The sequence below is a fragment of the Oculina patagonica genome, chromosome 13, assembly GCF_052425735.1.
Source record: "Oculina patagonica isolate OP01 chromosome 13, crgOcupat, whole genome shotgun sequence".
Lineage (NCBI taxonomy): Eukaryota > Metazoa > Cnidaria > Anthozoa > Scleractinia > Oculinidae > Oculina > Oculina patagonica.
Window position 1 is genome coordinate 17212966 of NC_135770.1, and position 21961 is coordinate 17234926.

General features: G+C 37.5%; 2 protein-coding genes across 3 annotated transcripts; one reads left to right on the forward strand and one right to left on the reverse strand.

Annotated features, from left to right (window-relative positions):
• Positions 1-4780: 4780 nt before the first annotated feature.
• Positions 4781-7831, reverse strand: LOC144636983 (chondroitin sulfate synthase 1-like). The gene is made up of 2 exons (XM_078496169.1): positions 7097-7831; positions 4781-6238 (listed from the first exon to the last, which is right to left on the reverse strand). Exons 1-2 carry the CDS (start codon positions 7829-7831, stop codon positions 4781-4783), a joined length of 2193 nt encoding a protein of 730 aa, XP_078352295.1.
• A 5938-nt stretch (positions 7832-13769) lies between these two features.
• On the forward strand, positions 13770-21096 carry LOC144634716 (uncharacterized). 2 transcript variants are annotated; one of them, XR_013567232.1, is made up of 8 exons: positions 13770-13953; positions 15445-15541; positions 15752-15846; positions 17144-17358; positions 17807-18109; positions 18914-18979; positions 20007-20109; positions 20964-21096. XR_013567232.1 is itself a non-coding variant. In XM_078493754.1 (5 exons), the coding sequence occupies exons 3-5, from the start codon at positions 15753-15755 to the stop codon at positions 21033-21035; spliced, it is 381 nt and encodes a 126-aa protein (XP_078349880.1). In that variant the 5' UTR covers positions 13770-13953; positions 15445-15541; position 15752; the 3' UTR covers positions 21036-21096. The 2 variants fall into 2 exon arrangements, 1 of the variants encoding a protein (XP_078349880.1); XM_078493754.1 differs by lacking the exons at positions 17807-18109; positions 18914-18979; positions 20007-20109.
• Positions 21097-21961: the final 865 nt, after the last annotated feature.

Genomic DNA, 21961 nt, shown 5'->3' on the forward strand with positions numbered 1-21961 from the left:
TTTTCTTTACGCCAATAAAAAGTTTATACAAAGATATGTTATTTACCAAAATTTCATCCTCCAACGTGCGCTAGAACCCTAGGAAATCTTGTCCAAAACTCGACAACTGAACGCCGCCATCTTGGAGCTGGTAATGTATGCGTGACATCAAAGAGCTCAGCCTGAAGTTTGGTGGGAAAATTTAAATACTCGAAACTCCTTGTTTTTTGTATTTCATGAAGCTCTGTTTGAGCAAATTGGAGACGCACAAACAGGCATTTTGACAAACAAAAGCCACTACGAAGAAACAAGGAGTTTCGAGTATTTAAATTTTCCCTCCAAACTTCAGGCTGAGCTCTTTGACGTCACGCATACATTAATAGCTCCAAGATGGCGGCGTTCAGTTGTCGAGTTTTGGGCAAGATTTCGTAGTGTTATAGCGCACGTTGGAGGCTGAAATTTTGGCAAATAACATATCTTTATATAAACTTTTTGTTGCATCATCTTGATTTGGAAAAATCTAATTTACATTTACTTTCTACATGTGTGTAGAAAGTAAATGTAAATTAGATTTTTCCAAATCAAGATGATGTTTAGTAATACTTTCTTGGCTTCGACAAGCAAAATCGCTCAGAAACTTTTTGTTGGCGTAAAGAAAATAAATGGCCATTCTGGAGTGAACTTCTCCTTTAAGTGGAAATACATACAAGGCAAAATTATGCATTTTAACCGCCTAGCTGCAAAAGCGAAGATGTTTTCTCAAAAAAAAATCCATCGCGATAACCTGGCTTTGAGCGTTCATATGGGAAAATTTCATCGCGGTTGCTGAGGTCTTGGGGCCTCTCCAAATGAGTCCGGTAACCGGGCTGGTCTGAGATAGCGAGACGAATTTATTTTTCTGTTTATATGGAAATTTCAGCTCGGTTACCGAAATTAGAAGCTCTCACAAGAACATCCAGGCGTAAACTGATTTAACGAACAACCATAGAAATTATCCTGCCCTAGAAAATCTTTTAAACATGCCAAAATAGTCAAATAGTTACCGCCCTTTTGTGGAAAAGCTTGTGTATTTGAAAAGAAGTGTCATCCCGGTAACCGGGATAAAGTGTTCATATGGGAAAGTTTCCAGCCCGGTTGCCGTCTTGCCGAGATCTAGGCCGTAAAAATCGAGATCTCTGAATGAAGTACATGGCTCTTTAGGCAGAAATCGAAGGCAAGAAGCTCATAAAAAATCCCTCCAAAACTTGCCAAGGCGGACTAAGAAAGGAATTACAATGGCCGATCTCAACATCACGATGAACCACTAAGAACTCGAAGTAGATACACGTGTCCGGCAACAAGCGCGGGAAAACACGTGTGACCAACATGCGACTGGTTTTGGTTTTGCATCTGTTTGTTTGAGTTAGTGGCGCGAGTTTCGTTTTTAACCAATCACAGAACATCGCAATGCAAAAAGAATGCATTTTCGACTGCCCTCTATATTCTTCTATGAAAAAAGAAACTGACATTGAGAGACATTTTTAATTGCGAATTTTTGTTTAATGACAAATAGTGTTTTCCCTCTTGTCTGGCTCATCGCCTTGAAAATGACCGGGAAGGAAGGAGGGCTTATTAACAAATAATAAAAATTTCGAGGGGAGGCGTTTGGGTTTCGTTGGTAAGGATACCTGAAGATCCTCCACCTGGTTGGCTCAGTTAGTAGGGTGCCAGACCCAGAGAGCGGGAGGTCATGGGTTCCAATCCCACCAGAGTCTTAAAATGACTGATAAGATCATGCTGACAGCGCGTTTAGGGCTTTCCACAAGTTACTCGGCAACTTTTTGGCAACTTTTCATATTTTGAGAACCTTTTTCCCCTTTGAGCATCTTTTTTCCTTTTGAGCAACTTGTTGCATTTTGAGCAATTTCTTGACTGAAGATCACCGAAGATTGTCCGAGTGTTGTCCAAAGGCCGTACGAACGTTTTCGAAGATCAACGAAGTTTGCCGAAGATTTTCGTGGAACATCAGAAGACATTTCGACTTGCGACTAATTTCTCATTAAAACCTTACAAAATTAGTCAGCAAACATGACGTCATCGATATCTTCACGATTTTTTTCAGTGAAAAAATCCTTGTAATTCAAAAAAAATTTGCCTGAAAATGTTATTTAGATACTTCTAGATCTGTTGCAGTGAAATTGCTTAGAAACGCTGCCTTCAAAGGGAAATAAGCATATATATGGATAAATTTTCTTGATAAAAAGCAGCATTTTGGATTTTTGGAGGCAACTTTCGAGCAACCTTTTTATTTAAAAGCAACTGTTTTGGATTTTTGGAGGAACTTTCCAGCACTTTTTTCAGAAATTTCGAGCAACTTTTTAATAGTTTCGAGCAACTTGTGGAAAGTCCTATGTGCGTTAAGAAAATGTCTCAAACCCTTTTACTTAAGACTCGATTAAGCTCAGATGATCAGGTGAATGGGTAGTGGTTTTAAGCTTTTGGCCTTATGCCCTGCATCTCTCTAGAGTTCACAGCTAATTCAGTAGGGAACTTTAAAGAATTTGGCGCATCATTGCTAAAAAAGAGTAGGGGAAGTAGTCCTTGGTGTTGTGCTCTGCCCTGTTTATATCTATTCATGGGTTGGGTGGGTGGTGCAAGGTAACAGCTTTCAAAGGCACCTTTACACGCTAACGTCTTATTGCTCCCCAGATATGAATTGTAAAGCTTATCTGAACATATCAGGCATGATATTTGGTCATGTTATTTGTTATTTTTGAGGTAAACATCGTCGTTCGTTAGCATGAACCATTCTAGTTCATCGATGTAGTGATAGGACATATATTTCATCGCCAAAAGTAAAAGGTTCTGTCGACATTTAATTAAGCGAGCTATTACACATCTGAAAAAAGTACTGTATTTATTATTAATATACAAAAAACAAACTAAATGAAGTAGAAAGAGATAACTTCCAATGATTCTTGAATAACTTACAAACTCCTATCAGTAATCTCTGAGGATATCTCACGCATTGCCGTGACATACATACACGCCTTAAATACTTGTTTACATATTACTGGACAATGTTGCACATACTGCTTTTGTAATAAGCAAACCATTAAAAAATATTTGCTGCTTTCTTATTTTTCTTAACAAGATTATTTTCTCTTTGTTATTTTTAAAAAATTTCTCACTTATTTTCATTTTCTATTTTCCTGAATTGGCAAATTTGAAGAATTCCTGGTTCTTGTTTAATGTGCGATAACAAATCAGATTTAAACTCTGTAAATCTCTTCCGTTTACTTGTAGTAGATCAAAGGGCGTATCACTTATGGCTATTCTTCTACGTTAGAATGATTAAGCAACTTATATTTCAGGGAAGACCCAGAACTCCTCTTTTGCGTCTGACTGACTCGTGTCTTGCTCAGTCTAGAAAGAGAAAGTATGGGATCGAGAATGGTCGCTTTCTCTTCCTCAGAAGTGCAAGGCGCGTTATGCGCATGCGTACCAGTCTGCCGTTAAAAAATGTTGTCTGCTGTTGTGTCAATGAATGTAATCCTATACCTAACAAATTAAACCATGAAGAGTTTGTAGAACATTAACTGAAAACGCCATTTCTCTGCATGGGGCATGCTCCCCCGGAAATTGATATATCTTAGGGGCTCGGAAACGCCATTTCCTAGTTTTCTAGGGAATAGTTAAACATGACAAAACGCCGAATATTTAGTCACTTACATCGTTTATATGTAAACCTTTTATTGACAGGAAGTTTAACTGGATACTTATTTAAACGCAGTTCAATTTACTGGCGAAGGGCGAGACGTCTTTTCTTTAGACGGGAAAATTCGGACACTACTTCGTCATTGTCTACGTTCTTATGTTTGTGAATACGTAGAATTGCCAAGGAGGATAGTCTCTCTCCCGTCATGGTACTTCGAAGAGGGGTTTTCAAACTCAAAAATCCTTACTGCGCCTTTCAAAATCCGTGAACTCTGAGGTTCAAAATGTGACAGTCGACGATTGCGTTGTACGCCGCCGTCAAACACTCCTGCGACCTCTCAGATAAAAGAAATTCAAAAAATTATTTCAAGATGTGCATTTCGATCCATTTCGTTTTTGCTTTTTATTTTCATTAATGTTTGTTATCGTAGTTGTGGCAGCATCAAAGGTTGGTTTGGGACTGAATAGCGTTACATTACTAAAAACTGCAATGCATTGACTCAGTATTTCTATCGTAAAATCGCAGCAACGTAATGAGAAGAAGTCTGCTAAAACCACCGATTAAATTATTAAAGACGCTTTTCGCCATTGTAGATAAAAAATATGATATCGGGAGGTACGCACGCGCGTACGTGCGTATACAGCTTATTCGAGAAAGGTTGTCGAAAAAAAGCACAAAAGTGCACGCGATCAGACCAAAGGTGGCCTGGGTTTTATTTGAATTTTGAATATTGGCCAAGAGGAAATGTACAAGTTTGCATTTTTGCACGTGAAGACTTTATTTTTCCTATCAGGAGGACTTTTTCTGTAGCTTTACTTTTACTATCACATGTCTTTGAGTTTTGAAATTCTTCTTTAGTTCTGCGTGGCTAAGAGTACCTGGTTTCCACTTGTCTGAAGGGAGAGAAAACGTGTAAATTCCCGTTTCATATCACCATCAGCACCATCAGTATTCAGCACGAGCAGTGGCTAATCTACAACTACCCGTACTACCTTTTGGCCTTGTCGCGTGCACATTTGTGCTTTTTTCCGATAACCTTTCTCGAATTTGCTGTATGGTCATTACGTACCAAAGCGGCTTAAAAGAAATTACAGATTCTCTTTTTCAGTTGTTTGTTACATTTTTAAAGAAGAGCATAGTTTTGATTAATGACTTCTGAGAGGCTCGTCCAGAGGCTTTTGAACCTCGGCAGAGAACCTGTTGTCGAGCAGGAAGGTTTGGATCACAGTTTACGCGATGATAAACATGTATTAGATCAGGATCCGCTGCGCGAAACACCTCAATCTCTTTGTGGTTTACAAATCTCTCATATAGTTCCACATCTTCCCACCCCCAGCCTTTAATACTTGTGTCAAATCCCCCAACAGCATCCAAATCATGATGATAAATGCATGCAGGTCCGTACGAGTATGTTCTCCAAATTCCTGCATCTTTGTTAATGGTAAAGTGCGTGCCTGGCTTGGTTTTGCTGTTGTATGTTAATTCAGGATCAAACTGACTAAACATTATTGGAAAGTATACTCGTTTACCGAGCGCCGTGTTCATCCGGCAGCGATCAATAAACTCTGAGTTAAAGATCAAGTCAACATCACACAAGAACAACAGAGCTGTTTGATTAAATTTATCGGCTGCGAGAGACAGGGCAATCCCGCGGGAAAAGTCACCCGCAACATCAAGCCAAATAAGCACTGCTTCGGGGTATTTATCCTGGTATTCCTTCATTATAACTTTGTGTTCATGAGGAGACGACACAAAGGAGGAATATGCGACTACAAGCTTAACTCTCTGAAGTGCTTTGAGGCAGACCACTTCGAAATTCTTCATGAAACGGCGAAACGTTTCCAGACGCTCTGCCAAGGGGACAATAAAGTGTACATAAGGAGGCATGACATCAAGGGCCGGCTCAGTTTTGTATAGCAAGTTCCCAAACGGCTGTTGGATATAAAAGCGTCTCTTTTGTGAAGTGTAAGTAATCTTCGTGCCACCTCTTAGGTTCTTTCTTTGTATCTTTCTGTTGACTGTTACTTGTACGATGTGTTGTAAGCCATATAGAGGGTGAATACGCCTGTAGCCATGATTTAATTTCTGGACCTTCAGCTTTTTAATATTTTGATCTTTCCTAGCTTCCTTATCGACAAGTCCTTTTATTTTCTCCAGTGAATTGATAACTTCAATTTGCAATGTTCTACGGGGTACATTTAGGCTATTGTCACCGTAAAGCGATTGTGAATGAGTAAACATGTCCCATTTTTCAGTGTTATTTATGGCCAACTGATGATGGAAATCTCTTTCATCCTGAAGGCTTCGTTTCTGTTGAAGAGACAGATCGTTACCATTTGCTTGAAGTAGTCGATCCATGTTCCTTAAAACCCGTTGGAGCTTTATTGCTTCATATTGAAGATCTTGAATGCGTTCGTTCATAAAGTGCGAATGAAGGCGGTACATGTAGGCAGGTTGTTTAATAGGGTGAAGAGTAATAGCGTCATTAATTGGTTTTGTGTTCAGATCACCGTAAAACATCGATCCATTACCAGTGTATTGGTGTAAGAAAAGAAACTTCATCTGAAAGAAATAATAAGCCAAATAATTCAAGTGAACTGACAAAGGATTTTCGTTCAAATTTTGTCTATTGGTCGTTTGTCCTGAAATGAAATGAATTGAAACAACAGCCGGTTCCCCCCCCCCCCCTGCAACCCTAACGGATACCTCGGTAGCTAAAATACTAGTGTAGACCAAAATCCGTAAAATTCACCTCTTAGCTAGACGTCGAGCATTCTCGTTCCTTTTACGTGGAAGACCCCTCGTACCACATGCACACATTTGCCGGACAACAAAGGAATATTTTTGTAACTTTACACCTTTCGTCCACAGTTTAATGAACTAAACGTATTTTACGTATTTTTTGATAACACTATCCAAAGTCAAGACACTCGTTCAGGGCGGCGGAAAACTATCCAGCGCGTATTCTTGGGTTGGTTAACACTGACGTCATATTAAGTAATTTACGCATGCTCAATGTCAGACTCGTACCAACCCGTCCTCGTTTGAAAGACATTTGAGCGTTTTTATATAGGTTTATCGTTTAGACAGGCCTAGACGATATGTCAACAATCGTATAACTCGTGTGGACGGAAACAGATTTGAACTTTTACAATCAATCAATCAATCAATCAATCAACTTTATAAAAGAGGGTGACGGCAAACAGTAAAAACTGATAAACTAGCGGCCCTCGAATTAAATAAAAATTTTCCATCGTTTCCGGGCGTAAACGTGTACGTTAACCTAAAAGCGTGTGAAGAAGTTGAACGAGCTTTTCACCGTTCGGACAGGGTTTACAAATTTTTAAATTTTACCGACTCTTAATTAGCAAAGCTCAGGCAAGCGAACCTTTAACTTGTAATAATTTATTAGTAGCTTACCTCATAAGACCGAGTGCAAGAAACTCCAGCATAGTGTTGTATACACAGGCCAAGCGATATGTCTTCATGCATGTGTGACTTTGGTGCTGTTTGAAGACAATGTTCAAGATGTGGACCAACCTTTCTCAAAACACTTCGGCTCAGTATCATACCCGGTCCCCCGATGCAATAGTTCTCACCGGGCGACAGAGTAAGCTTTTCTCTTTCTTCCTTCGCGCCTATTCCTGCTTGACCCAGATAGATATCATCGGAACTGTTCAACGAACGTAAGAAGCGTACTAACTTGTCATTTCGGACGTAAACATCGTCGTCCGCTCGCATGAACCATTCGTATTTGTCGATGTGATGATCGTACATGTATTTAACCATCATTAGCGACTTTTTAAGTGGTGGATATGAGTCATCTACGCCGGGTAAACTGATCACTGGCGCTTTTAACGTTTTAGGAGTCTCGCGGGAGCTTGAAAAAAACGTCAGTTTTCCGGCAACGTTCCTGCCCCATGTATCAAACACTGCTTTTGCTCGAGTCTCCAGAAATCGCTCAGCCGTCATTACACCAACAAAGATAAATTGATGGTTGCCAAAGTTAACCTCCTGTTGCTTTGTCAGTATCCTCGATCCAAACGTTCTTGTATAAATCAAATGACATTTATTTTGCTGCAAAAACAACGTAATCTGGAAACCAATAATCAATCCGGAGAAAAATAATAAACAGTTTCGAAGCACTTGCGCCATCTGAAGAAAAGGCTGCCTTTGCTCTAAAAGGGCGGAAAATAAATGGTGTAAAATAATTAATAGAGCAGTCAAACGACAAACGATATGTGTTTTAGACATTTAACCCATATTAAAAAGTGTACAAACATCTTTACCATCGTTTTTCTGACTCATTCAGATGCATGTTACCCAAGAGGGTGCCCTGGCATCCAAGATTGTAAGGATTTGTATGGAAATTTAAAGATGAAATTAATTTTTGAAGAAAATATAATAAAAATCCAGTTAAGATCATATTTCACATGATAGGTTGTCGATGTGATGTTCCTTGACTCTTGACTTAAAAAGCATTTAAACCGGATTCAAGAGATTTTTTCTGCTCGACATTTTAATCAATACAATCCAAGTCACAATTCCTCCGGGACACTTATTTTAACAACGTCGCATTTCGTTACGAATTATCAGAAGTAGAGAGCCTCCTTCCCTCAAAAGCAATTTTGCAAAATAGACGGCAACGGGAGACTCCATTTTTTCAAGGTACACAACATCGTAACGTGGCATGGGGAATTGCTAATTTTTTCCCTGTTTCGAGTGTAAAAAAGGCAAGTGTCACAAGAATTGTGTCTTGGATTTTCTTGTAGTATTTTTTGATACTTTGTTATGGATCATCTATTCTCGTACATAACTTAAGAACAAATACTTTTTGATGCGCACTCGCGTAAGTGAGCGAAACCCTCTTCAGTAGAGCGACGTCGATTTCAATTTGAGAACCAATCACAGGCCTGAAAACTAAGATGGCAATAGCACGAAATTCTGACATCTCTCTGAGCAAAACTATAAGAGGATCACGATATTCTTCAAAATTACCGTGAGTTTATTTTGTGCTGCCTTTTAAGATAACCTGCTGTGCCGTTAGCATATTTTGTTATGCCGTTAGATATTCAGCTTTAATAACCACGACTATATCTATGGGCCACGGTACATTTGATAGTTTTTGCCGCTTGTTTACGTAAAAATTAAACAAATGGGAAGCTGCGCTTTTAGGCTTGATTAAATCTATATACTTCTTTGCCGACCAATGATAGAAAAATTTAAGTATATCTTTAATGACAATTTTACTTAAATTCGGTCAAAATATGTTTAATTTTGTACTGTATACCGTTAGTGAAAGAACACAGTTAAATTTAAGCACGGTGAAAGTTCATTGCTTTTACCACTCTACGGCAGTTAGTTTCCAAACATTTTGTTTAAGTTCAGATGGACTATGATCGTTAAGAAAAAAACTGAATAAAACGCAATTGTGTATTAAAATAAGACTTATTTTACACTTACCTGAGTTTCAAAGTGAAATACGATCGTTGGACGCCGTCTTGTGCCGATAGCTGAAAAACATTGATCCAGGGGTGTCTTTTTTTAGATCCCAGATTTTAATGTGTTGATCTTTTAGTTTGGCAGTTTAATGCAGCTGAAACATGTTTGCGAAGCCGTGAAATAATATCATTAGGCTATTCATTGACGGCCGTTATACGGGCCTCGGTTTTACGGTTGGAATTAAACAAAGATTTATGATCAATTATTAATCTTTTGGATTAAGATGCTCCAAAAACAGACCAATTTCATAGTTGCAAAATCTAGTTTGGAAATTTCCTGTTTTATTTTTTTGTCTTCAAAATGAAGAGGCTACGGCTATTTACCCAGTTTGGCATAATGTCATTTTGCTAAAGCAAGCTTTTTAGAACTTTTTAAATATCCTGTAAACAATGTATAAGTGTTAGTATATTGGTAGTTACCGAACTTGTTTTAACACGAAAGCCGATGGGAAGAAAGTATTCCATGGTCATTATAACTTACAAAAACTCAAACTTTTACCGCCCGAGAAATAAGCGCAAGTTTTATTTCTTCTTAGGGTTTTATATACCAATATTATTGTGAAAAAGTTTTGTTAGTTTGCATATTATGTTATGCTAAAAGCTGTGATTGCCTTAATTGATGTTTACCTTTAAAGCCACTTAGGCAAAAATATAAAGCAAGTACCAGTCAAAAAAGGACTTGTCAACATAGTTTTCTATAAACAGATGGAATCAAAATAATTTGATTTCTGTTTCAGATTATTGGTCACACAACTGAAATTTTAAAATTGTCTTTTCGTTATAACTTGTCAATTTTTTGAGCATATTTGCAGAAATTCGTGAGTGTTCGATGTATGCACGTTTTGATAAACTGAGCACCCAGCAGGTTGGTCTAAAGCCGTGAATGTCACAAAACCAACATCGAATTATGCTAAAAGCTGTGATTACCTTAATCAATTAATATTTACTTTAAAAGCCACTAAGGCAAATTTTGCCTAAGTGGCCTTCACGTCGTTAATTTGCAAATGAGTTACCAGGAGGCTAAAACAGAGAAATTTGACAACGGTATATTAGGATCGTTTTCAGCTACAGCGAGTCTTGAAATGCTAAGTTGTATTACAGAAAAAGTCGTAAAAGGAAATGCTGATTCAGTGAATTTTTAAAATACATAGAAGGATAACCGAAATAATGTATGGTTTAGCCAAGCCTAAAAGCGGAGCTACACACATATTTTGCTGGTTCTTAATAGTTTGTCAAAATACTCTCATTGAAAATACTGTTAATATATCTTATAGGACATTTAAGTGTGTAGTATCGCTGTATATTTTTGTAAGAGTCATGCAGTATTTTGGTGAGCCCGAAGGGTGGGTCAAAATACAAATGACGAGTAAAAATGTACAGCGATGCTACAAACTAAAATGTCTAATGAATGAATTATTGTCCAACATTTTCTTTCCCCAAAATGCTGAGCTGTCTCGTTTAATAATTTTCCGCGCGGTACTCTATTCCGTACTCTACGAAGCAGACTTGGAAAATAACTGAAGTTATTAAACGTAACTACTCAAGAAAGATTCATAATAAATCGCCAACTCTATTCCCAGAATTCCGCTGACAAAATACTGTCATTACCTTCGACAAAAAATAATATTTGAGCCCGCGATCCAATGGAAAATTTCCTGGTCAGTGTTCAGTTTCAAGAAAACACATAACCTTGACGAGCTGTACACCTGATCCCGCGATATGGTTATGTGATACTAGTCTGCGGATACTCTGTGCCACGTTGTTAAACTGTCTGTGCATAAACCGTTTGGTTGAAAAATTTGTACTTGGATGCGATTCCGTCACAACTTCCAGAAGTACCATCACCAGCGTATACTTGACAATAACAACAACAACATCAACTTTATTTTTTTCCTTTCACAGAAAAGAAGGAAATTTACCTATAATTAAATTATAACTAAAGGGGTATTGGCTTCCTAAAATAAATGAAGACTTAAAAAGTCTAGGAAGCCAAATTACATGAAATAAATTACAATACTAGGGTCGGAAAACACAAAAGCAGAAACACAACTCAAACACGTGCTCATATCTAGCTAAGAAAAAATGAAATAAATTGTACAAAGCAAAGGAATAAAAAAAAGCTACAATTATACTAGAGAATGGAATCTTAACATAAATAATCAGGGCCGTAACCAGACCTTTGCCATAGACAAGGCAAGATCTTGATAGTGGGTTCTGGGGGCATGACCTTCAGAAAATTTTGAAATCTAAAAGTTCTGAATCGCTTTCAGAAAGACTTTTCATGAGGTTTTTCTTTAGAAAAATCAATATTGTTTTTCTGGGGATTATTTTCCCAACAAAACATATTTTGTTTTTTGTTTTATTTTGGGTAAAAATTAAGACGAGGCAAGTGCCTCTTGTAAAATATACAAACGCTGGAGTGTGGTGGGGTATGTATTACCCCAAATAATTATACCATAAGTCAGAAATGAGTGTTAAAGAATTAGTCAGAATATCATTAATATTAACATAATAATACAGCTTAGACAAGATGCCAACACCTCTTTCAGTTAACTTTGTAATACAAGCGATTTAAGGATTCCAGGTTAGATTTGAATTAATAGAAATCCTAGGTATTTGTTGCAGGAATCTTATTGCAACTGTTTCCCATTTAATATAAGGTGGAAATTGAATGTTACTTTCCTTTGAGGCGGATGCAAGATTTGAGCTGAAACAACTTTTTTGCAATACCACATATGCCATAGAACTCAAGTCTTTTTTTTAACAATATTACTTGATTTATGGTGTCAAATGCTTTACTGAAATCTTAAAATATACCACAAGAGAAATCCCTCTAATTATCTTCTCTTTGAATTTTATCAACAATACTTAGAATAGGATGATCAGTGGAATGATGGGCCCTAAAAACAAACTGATCATCAAAGAATCCTTTTTTTAAAGGGAAATCAACCAATCTATTGCACATAAGCATTTCAAGCAACTTACTAAATACAGACAACAAGGAGATTGGACGATAATTGAATAAATAAGTGTGGGATCCCTATTTCAACTGGAACCTAATTTAAAATTATCTGGCACTGTACCAGTATCCAATGAGGCACTGAATAAAATCTCTCAAGGTTTGGATATTACAGTTTTCAAAAGTTTGAGAATAGTGACAGGAATAAAAGGATGACAGAATACTAAAAGAAAGAAGCTTTGAAGCTTTCAGTTGAATGCTTGAAATTGTCTGAGTTGTTTACCTAATTCCCGCGTCCCGCCATGAAAGTATCCAACCTCCCGCTTCCCGCCGACCCTTAAAACCCCGCATCCCGCCTATATATTTCCTTTCATCCTGCATCCCGCCAGCCCAGAAAGGCTCATCCCACATCCCGCCAACCCTATGTTAGAACCTCAATGAAACTTAAACCACATTTTTTACTTTCTGTATGGCATTCTGCTTGCATTGTCTTTGCTCGATAATATTTGAAGTGGCACAATGGTCTGCGAGATACGTCAACAAGGCCATAAGGAATCTTGTTTAGCCTGTTCCAAGCATTCGGTTAGTTGTAAAGCAGTGTGGAAAACGGGATGTACGCGAAAAACAGTAAGTGGAAAAATGGCGAGGGGTTTACTCGCCGCTCTACGCGCGGCTTCAAAACTACGGGCTGGCCACAAACGGCCTACTAATTGGGAACACTTATGGCCTAATATATATGCTGATTAACAACTGCCAACCAAAAAGCATTTTGAACAAAAAATAAACAAAGGGCTTATTATCGGAATTTGACGGAATCACTTGATTTTGATTTCACTCTTTGAAGATGGCCCCCCTCAAGCATGCACTCCCTGCCTGTAGTTTATAGCGGAGCTCCTTAGCGGCCCGTAAGGGCCGCAGAGCGGAGCACCATACCCATAAAAAAAACACATGAAAAAAAAACAAAAAAACACATGAAATAAAATAGGAAACCTATGCATCCGAGTTTTCATGGTCATCATGGCTAGCGGCATGCCTCGCGGGCGCGTACGGCGTACGTACGGTGTTGCGCACATCCGGGATCTTGAAAGGTCTCGGCTTTTGTTTTTCGCGCGCTTTCCGTGGCTCCCCGCGCTACACAACCGATCTGTCAGGTCAGCTACAGCAATCTACAGTTGATCTTAGTTGAAAAAGCGGTTTGGGAAGTTTCTTCTCCTGAATTTTTCAAATTTTTGGAAAGCTAGGAATATAAGCCTAAACCTCAGTGTTATTTTTTCAATTCTTTAGAGTTGCTCAGTTTGCCTTATATTGTGTTCTTTTACTGCCCTTCTAAAATATTGTAATTTCAAATAATTATTAGGTTGTATGATGGCTGGGAGAACTTTGACCGAAGAACAGAAACGAAAGAAGAGAGAGAAAGAGAGAGAACGACAAAGAGAAAAGAGAAGAAAGAGAACCGAAGAGCAGCATGAAGCAGAGATAGAGAGGCGAAGGGAAATAGCAAGGAACATAACGGAAGAGCAGCGTAAAGTTGAGCGAGAAAGACAACGGGAAAGACGAAGGAACAGTACCGAAGAGCAACGTGAAGCAGAAAAAGAAAGACAACGGGAAATACGAAGGAACAGTACCGAAGAGCCCATCTTTATTGTAGCAACGGACTAACAAAATCCCAGAGAAAGCTGTGTGCCTAAAAACAGAATCTGCTGCGCTAATAGAAAAGAAATTCTGCATAATTTGCCCATTAAGGATTGTCGGACCTTTTGATATGGTGAATGCTTAACGTTTCTCGGAATTTGTCAAGCACTTTCACGGAATTGACGGTACAGTAACCTCTCGTTTATTTTGTAGATTAACTCTTTTCTATTTATTTATGCGTGTTACGTTGTGAATTAATCGAAACCGAAGGCCATGAGCAATCGATGAAATCCATGATCAATATTGCAATCGAAATGAATAAATCAATCAGTCGGTTGATATTGATAAGCTTAATCAAAACAGAATTGAAAGGAATTAAATTTTGTAATTTTTCACATCATCGATTTTCATTGTCATTATCCACAACAGATTCATAATAATCATTGATCGATTTAATAGATGTTGTAGCATATTTTCATGCTTTTATATTTACACCAATGTCCAGCATTTCTGTTTTCACTACTAGACATTTGTGTCTTTGTGTGTTGTCTGCCTGAGAATCATGATAGCAAATTGGCCAGATTTTTGCCAGATAGCCATAATAGTTGAAACAGAGTAGAACATCTGGATGGGGTGCATTTGGCACAAACGAACGAACAGGAATCAGTGTTTCTCTCCTCTATAATTCATGTCTACTGAAAGCTACAGTGGAACCTTAATTTAACGAACCTCTATATAACGAGGTCCTCGATATAACGAACGATATTTTTTGTCCCAGTAATAGCAAAACATATGGAAAAGAACCTCGATATAACGAAACCTCGATATAGCGAGCACATTTTGCCAGTCCCTTAGCCCTTTGTTATATCGAGGTTCCACTGTACTTAGAACAGTAAAAATTATAGTGGTGTTCACATTGATTTGCCAAGTACTAGTTTTGATGTTTGATGACTCAATGAAGGTTAGCTGTAAAGAAACGATAGATTTCCCGTAGTGTGAACAAGCCCCAGGCCATTTTTAATACACCTTATTCGATGGTTTAACATATAATACGCGCAGATATTTTGCGAGTTGCGTAGTATTTTTTCAAGCCTTCGTAGGGGCGAGGAAAAGTACAAGCAATGAGCAAAATGCCCGCTCGTATTATAATGTTATATACCATAGAATAAGGGATTTATTATTCTACTAATTTTTCCACTTTGTTTGGGCCAGTATTCCGTAAGTTTGTCTGCCCGTATTTTTGCCCTGTTCTACTGTGTAATAACGTGGCATATTTTGCATGTTCTTTTGCCCTAATATGGTTAAATGGTGCAATAGTGGAATAATAGATTTCTGGATGTAGATTTTAAACCCCTTCAAATGGCTGACATCAAACCTGTGAATATTTTGTCCAAGTTCAGGGAAAAAGTTTAAAACTCCTGAAATGCGTCTTTATTTCAACTCAGAAGTTTGAGGCGGATGTCTCACAATTTTTTTGTTGGATCTTTTCCTTATGTTGAGTTTCTGGTGGAGCAACTTCAAATTGTGAAAGGAATAGAACTTTCACATGAAGCCTTCCCTTAGCTTTGAAATTGTAATCTTCAAGAAGTATAGACTGACTTAAGCATTACATCTGATTAGGTCAATTACAGTTCCGCTATTGGTAATTAATGAATTTATTACTTTTTTCCTTGCAGAATGTCGTTCCCAAGGTGAAAGTTATGGTGTGGATCATGTTGCTGGAAATGTAAACCCTGTCACAGTGACAGAGTGCAACAGTGGTAACTGATACAGGTACTGTACATGCCATGTATACATAAGTTTAAACCATGAATTTTTGTTGATGCCATATCTTAGATACCGGCATCTACTATGCGATCATGTTGTAACGTAACAGTAAAAGCTTCGGGAGCCAATAAGATCACGAATAATGCATTTGATGAGGTCAATTAGTTACAGTTCCGCTATTGGTAATTGATGAATTCATTACTTTTTTCCTGGCAGAATGTCGTTCCCACTTGGTGAAAGTCATGGTGTGGATCATGTTGCTGGAAATGTAAACCCTGTCGCAGTGACTGCAACAGTGGTAACTGATACAGGTACTGTACATGCCATGTATATGTTGTGGTTCAAATTTATCTTTGGTTGAATTTTTTTAAACCAGTTTGATTTTCATATTTCATTGTCTCATATTCATTAACATAATCTGAAACAATGGGAAATAAAAATCAAACTGCATGGTTTGAAAAATTTTAAACCAAAGATAAATTTGAACCACAACATATACATAAGTTTAAACCATGAATTTTTGTTGATGCCATATCTTAGATACCGGCGTCTACTACATGTATGCGATCATGTTGTAATGTAACAGTAGCAGGGATGTAGCTAAGAAAACACTAAGCCAGCTAATCAACAAGCCTAGCTGACTTTTCTGGCCTTAGCAGCTCGAAAAGTTTACCTTAGTCTTTGTTTTCAAGTGAAATTCAGCCGGATTTAAGTTCTATTTTTAGCCGGTCAAATTAGCCGGCAGCCGGCCCTTAGCGACATCCCTGCAGTAGAAGCTTCGGGAGCCAATAAGATCACGAATAATGCATTTGATTTATCATTGTGATCAATCAATTCAATTGCAATGGACCTTAAATTGGTTTCTAGGCAGTCTTCTTTTCTTCGAGTTCAGATTGATTTCAACGACCGTCAATGGCCATGTTGTTTTTCCTTCTCAACACAAAAATATTTACCTCTCCGGTGGTTAAAATGTAAAGAAGAAACACCAGTCACTATCCAGATGGCTCCGAAGTGGAACATCGTGAATTACAGAGTGCTAAAACCTTGCTGGTGAAGGATTTGTGACCGTAGCAAGGCCATTTTTGTCTTGCGCTTTGGTGCATACGAATGTACTTTGTATGCAATTAACACATTGTTTACGGACTTATCCAGCTTTTTAAGACTTGAGTATTGCAACCAATTTGGATTAATATTTTTGGAAGGATCGGTGAGCTATCAAATGAAAAATTTGATTGCAAAAACCATCTGCTAAAATCAATTGAAAGTTTTCCTTTAGCATGAATACCGTAAATATTTAGATTTTGAAATTTAGATGCTTGTAAATGCTTTTTTCAATGTTTTGCTGGACAGTATTTGGGCCTTAATTTATGTTTACTACGACCGTTCTTTATTACGTTCGTTCAGCTACTGGCCCTTATTGACAGCACTGATTATACAGTCATTGATTTATTTTTTACATTTAAGTGAACAATACATTCAAGGCCAATTCAACCTGTGTGCCCCTCTCTTTCACTAAGTATTAACACTGAGAGAGAAATATTTCTGATCAGTTATTGTCATCATCCAGATAATAATGATAATTGACATATTTTTGCACGTATTTGCTAGAAATGTGCTATTATGGTGCAGATGAGTTGCAGAGGCCTGAGGATTTGGAAAGGATTGCATCAGATAAAGGATTCTTAATTTCGGAAAATCAAGGTTTGGGGAATTGTATGTTCTATGCACTGGTGGAGCAACTTCAAATTGTGAAAGGAATAGAAATTTCACATGAAGAACTGAGAGTGAATTTGGTGCAATTCCTAAAGGAAAATTACAACTTGGTAAGTCATTGATTGTGTTTCAAGTGACATTGTAATTTTATTAGTAAAAACTACCTACTAACATTTATTATTCCATTATGTAAAGAAGGCTTAATTTAAGTGTTAATAAAGCATTTTGTCACAAGTGCGATTTTGTTTATTCCCTGCCTAATAATATACATCAAAAACTTTCTCGAATCTGATTGGCTTAGAGAAAGCCTTAGCCTCAAAGTTATGCTAACATCGCTTGAAAGACACTGTACTCAGAGAACAGAACTTATAGGCTTTCTATTGTACGAGACAGAGCGATTGTTTCGTCCAAGGAAGTGTTGAAATGAAAAGCGAAACAGCTTCACTTGGCTGGCCGTCGAGTTGTTGCAAAGTTCGACAAGTAGAATGAGCGGAAGAAAATCTATATATACTGTTTAACACACACATTTTATTTGCTATATGTCAACTTTTTTTAAAGCATAATGGAACACATCTGTTCAGCTTTGTGGATTAGGATATATATCCAACATGGTGTGATTACTTGGAAAGCATGGAAAAAAAAGGCACGTGGGGTGACAATTTGATTTTACAAGCTGCTGCAAATTACTATAGAACGTCTATTCGTGTCATCAGCAGTCTTGGCCAGGAGAATGAGTTATTGATCAGTCCAGACAGTCCAGCTTATGTTAACTTTCAGCTTGTAGCAACACCAGCCATCAACAGCCGCTTGTGCTTGGGCATGTTTCAGAGCTTCACTTTGTGAGCCTGATATCCAGTGAAGGTATAATAATTAAGTAAATTATAGATTACTGCTTAATAATTTTAATTGAGAGTTACTGTAGATACAATTTACTAGTAGCACTTGCTCATGCACCTGTCATACTGTAAGCTACAACAGGTGTGTCTGTTATACTAAGTTGGTTGCACTGACCAAATATTTAAAAACCTACTTTTTATTATGGGGCAGAGAACAGTTAACAAATTTTAAAACTTGGTGATCTACTATTCTTAGGTCTAGTAATGGAAATTATAATAGGAAATAGGTTTTTGTTCCAGATTTCCTCCCACAAGTACCTAAATTTTTGCTTCTTAATTTAATAAAAAACGCCTCGTGTAATCTTTGGTTGATTTGCACTGTGTTTACAAGAAAAAAAAAAAACAACAAGGAGAAAAAGGATGACAGTACATCAGTACTTCCATTTACACCAGTGAATTTACACATGTATGTCCTTTGGTGTGAGACTGTCTTTTGAATATTGAGTTAAATATTGTTTGTAGCCTATATGTTTAGGTTCATTGCCATTGTGTCATAAAAGGCACTCTAGGTTGTTAAAGAGTTCATAATTAGGTATGACATTGATAATTGCATAATAGCAATTTACAGTACCTCCCCAATTGCTATAAAAAAATTAACTTTCACATGATAAGGTAATAACTATCGCAGACATTACTTAAAAAGCACTAAAGTACCACTGTTGGTGCATTATAACTGCATATGATACAAAGTTAAAACAATTTTATTAACGTATTAAACTCTTCTTCAAGTACTAAATTTTCTTCAATATATTTTCAAATTTGTTTACAGAAATCTGTTTCAAGTGTAATGGGCGTGGGCATGTGGCCTACATATGCCCATCAAGAGAAGATGCAGGTAAATAACTTGTCTCGGGAACAGGGTATACTAATCACCCTTTTTGCTCTGGAACAGGGTCAAATTTTTCCCCATTATCCTGATTAAACACAATAAAGTTTACCTACAAAACTCCGTTCCTCTAATTGCTTTATCTCCGAGCCACAGACGAGTGTTGAGCGCTTTAATTGAGATATATATGGAACAGGGTACCTATTTTGCAATGTTTATCAGTGTAACAGGGTAGCAAATTAAGCACTGTTAAGCTTTAATTTTCCTCTGGGACAGGTTCTGAGTCTCAGATACTCAGCGGCACACCTCCGTTGTAAATATTAGGGAATCCCCCCAGGAATGTTGTATAGTCAATATTCGCCATCATTATAGACACATCAGTCAAAAGATGAACACATCTCTAACATACATACTTCCGATTTCTACCTTGACTTTTGCGCCCATTTGATCATCCCCGTTAATAGTTAGAATCTAGAGTATCCCAGATGCATTAATTGCTGTCTGTCAAACAAGGACTTTGCAAACAAAATTGTAATAACCTTCCACGGGGAAACGTACATTATAATATTAATTTATTATGGCCTTTGTGTGGTTATGAAAAGCGTCTGGTAGTTTAAAGCGTTAGAGAAATCGTTTGAACTGTTTTCACAGGCCGTTTTAGTCGTTTGGCAAGCCATGCCACTTCTTCACAGGACTTTAATAATGATCTACAAGGCACGTACCGACGGAACAGTTCGCGAAAGAACAATTTTTTTCTGATAACATGCAACGTGAACAAGAAAGCAAGAAGCAATTGACCCTTGAGACTTGGTAACCCCACCCTGCCACTTTAAGAACAAATATAGAAGTCATATTTTTATTTATCTCTTCCATGAACAAGTTTCCTCTTATCCCCCTTTAAGATTTAACCATCCCATAACCCCATAGACAGGATTCCCCCCCCCCCCGCCTAAGGATAAATTAGGGAGGGTGAGGGTTCTAACACCCCCTAACCCCTCCCTCTCCACAATGATTATCATTCTCACTTCTTTCATAGATCACGATCTCAAATGTTTTCGCTGTGTGTGTGTGGGGGCAGGCACAAGAAGTATCTTTGCCCAACCCCCCGGCCAAGGCCAAAAAGGCCAAAGACAAAAAAGGTATGGTTTAATTTATATCCAGCAGTTGTTAGAAAACTTATTAGTAGGAATGATTAATTGATATCAATGTCACTAAAGGCCAGTAAGATGTTGATACCAAATACCTAAAGCTGATAACAAAGGCCCCATGCGAGGCCCCTTTTCCTAGGTGGGTCTGGGGCATTCTTTCCCAGAGAATGCAGAGAACTTGAAATTTAGAAGATCGAAAATGCAATTTCATTTCCAGCATTCTGGGCATAAAAATATGATGTTGATCATGTGTCATGTTGTATATAAATCGCTCACTATTTTTTGTCGTCAAACTATTTTTTTTCTTCTTCTTCTCATGTCTACAAACAATTTATTTGAGCATTTTTGCATTTGCAAATAACCTTTCTCAGGAGTTTTGATCCTCTCCTCCAAAACAAAAATAATGGCCCTTCCCTAATTAAGAGATTTTGACAAAGACAAAACCCCCACTCATGACCACACGTAGCATGAGGTCGCATGCGGATTATTAAATTCATGCAGGAACTGCAGATCTTTTATGATGTTCTAAATATCACACAAGCACTGAGGATAAAACACTTAAATAATAAAAAACACCAACATTATGCTTACATAAGAATACCAAAAACTCATGAAACTGAACAAAATACTTAGTACCCATATTTTGGCCAAAAAATACTGCATACCTTGGTTAAAAACACCTAAGATACCATATAATATACTCATGTGTTATTTAAATTTGATTTAAATGTAATTAAAATCATAGATCCAATTCTTTGTCTGCTCATTGCCTTTTGTTTCAAATTATTCACTTTTTTTTTATTTTAAGTACACTACTTTACTTTACTTTTTTTCTTTTTCTGCAGAAGAAAACCCACCACAAACCGGGAACGGAGGAGGGAAAAACGTTTTCGTTATTCATAACCATTGAGCTGTAGAGGATAATGATATTTTTGTTGAATACGTGAAGAAATTAAAGTCTCAACAGTTTGCTGAAAATTCTTGCTTTGAGTCTTGTTTATATAATAATTCGTGGTTGGTTATTGATGTTTATCAACGATATACTGTCATTAAAATTAGCAGCCAACTAGAAATGTGTGTTTCCAGAAAAAATTAATACCCCCCCCCCCCCCACCCCACCGAGGATTTTTCTAGTTTGACACCCCAAGTATAAAGGCGGCCTTTAAAATTTAAAGAGGTTTGAAAAGAAAAACAAGAAGCAATGAAACAAAATGTGGCTGAAAATTACGTGTAGGAAGTAATCGACCGCCAAAAAAGTGGACATTGAGAGCCATAATCGATCGATGACTTTCGTGTCTATCTGTAAAGCCAGCATCGTACATGAAGGAGCATTCGAAAGCTAAATCGGGTTGATAGAATAAACAAACCATTTTATTGCTACGGGGTAAAAAGAAAAAAAAAAAACTTGACCCTCTGGGATTTGAACTCACTTCCTCCGAATCCGCAGACTAGCACCTTACCGATTAAGCTAATCCGACAGACTCTGTAATGCGCGTTGAATATATCCTATATCAATGTAATAGATATTGTGGAGTCTACTAAACTGCTGCGAAACTAAAACAGGATCGCGAAACTATTTTCTATTGCTAGAAGGCAGATAATTTACTGTACTCTAAAGTAATTTTCGTGCCATGAGTAATGAATTTGCCCTGCTTTAAGATTATTATTTGTCGTACTGCTGACATTCAGTATAACCGTGAGCTATTTAAATTTGTGTCGCACCTATAAACCGCCATACACATTAGTACTTTGGCCGCTTATTCACTAGAATGAAAACATTGTAAGCTCCAGTGAAAATTAAATAAATGGGGAGCTCCGCTTTTAGGCTCGCCTAAATCTATAT

Excerpts from the sequence above, each read along its gene's own strand:
- LOC144634716 (XM_078493754.1), top strand. The coding sequence starts at position 15,753 with ATGTCGTTCCCACTTGGTGAAAGTCATGGTGTGGATCATGTTGCTGGA. Across the intron at positions 15,847-17,143 it reads AACAGTGGTAACTGATACAG|AAATGTGCTATTATGGTGCA; the intron begins GTACTGTACATG and ends CGTATTTGCTAG. Across the intron at positions 17,359-20,963 it reads TAAAGGAAAATTACAACTTG|AAGAAAACCCACCACAAACC; the intron begins GTAAGTCATTGA and ends CTTTTTCTGCAG.
- LOC144636983 (XM_078496169.1), bottom strand. The coding sequence starts at position 7,831 with ATGGCGCAAGTGCTTCGAAACTGTTTATTATTTTTCTCCGGATTGATT. Across the intron at positions 6,239-7,096 it reads CTTGCACTCGGTCTTATGAG|ATGAAGTTTCTTTTCTTACA; the intron begins GTAAGCTACTAA and ends TATTTCTTTCAG.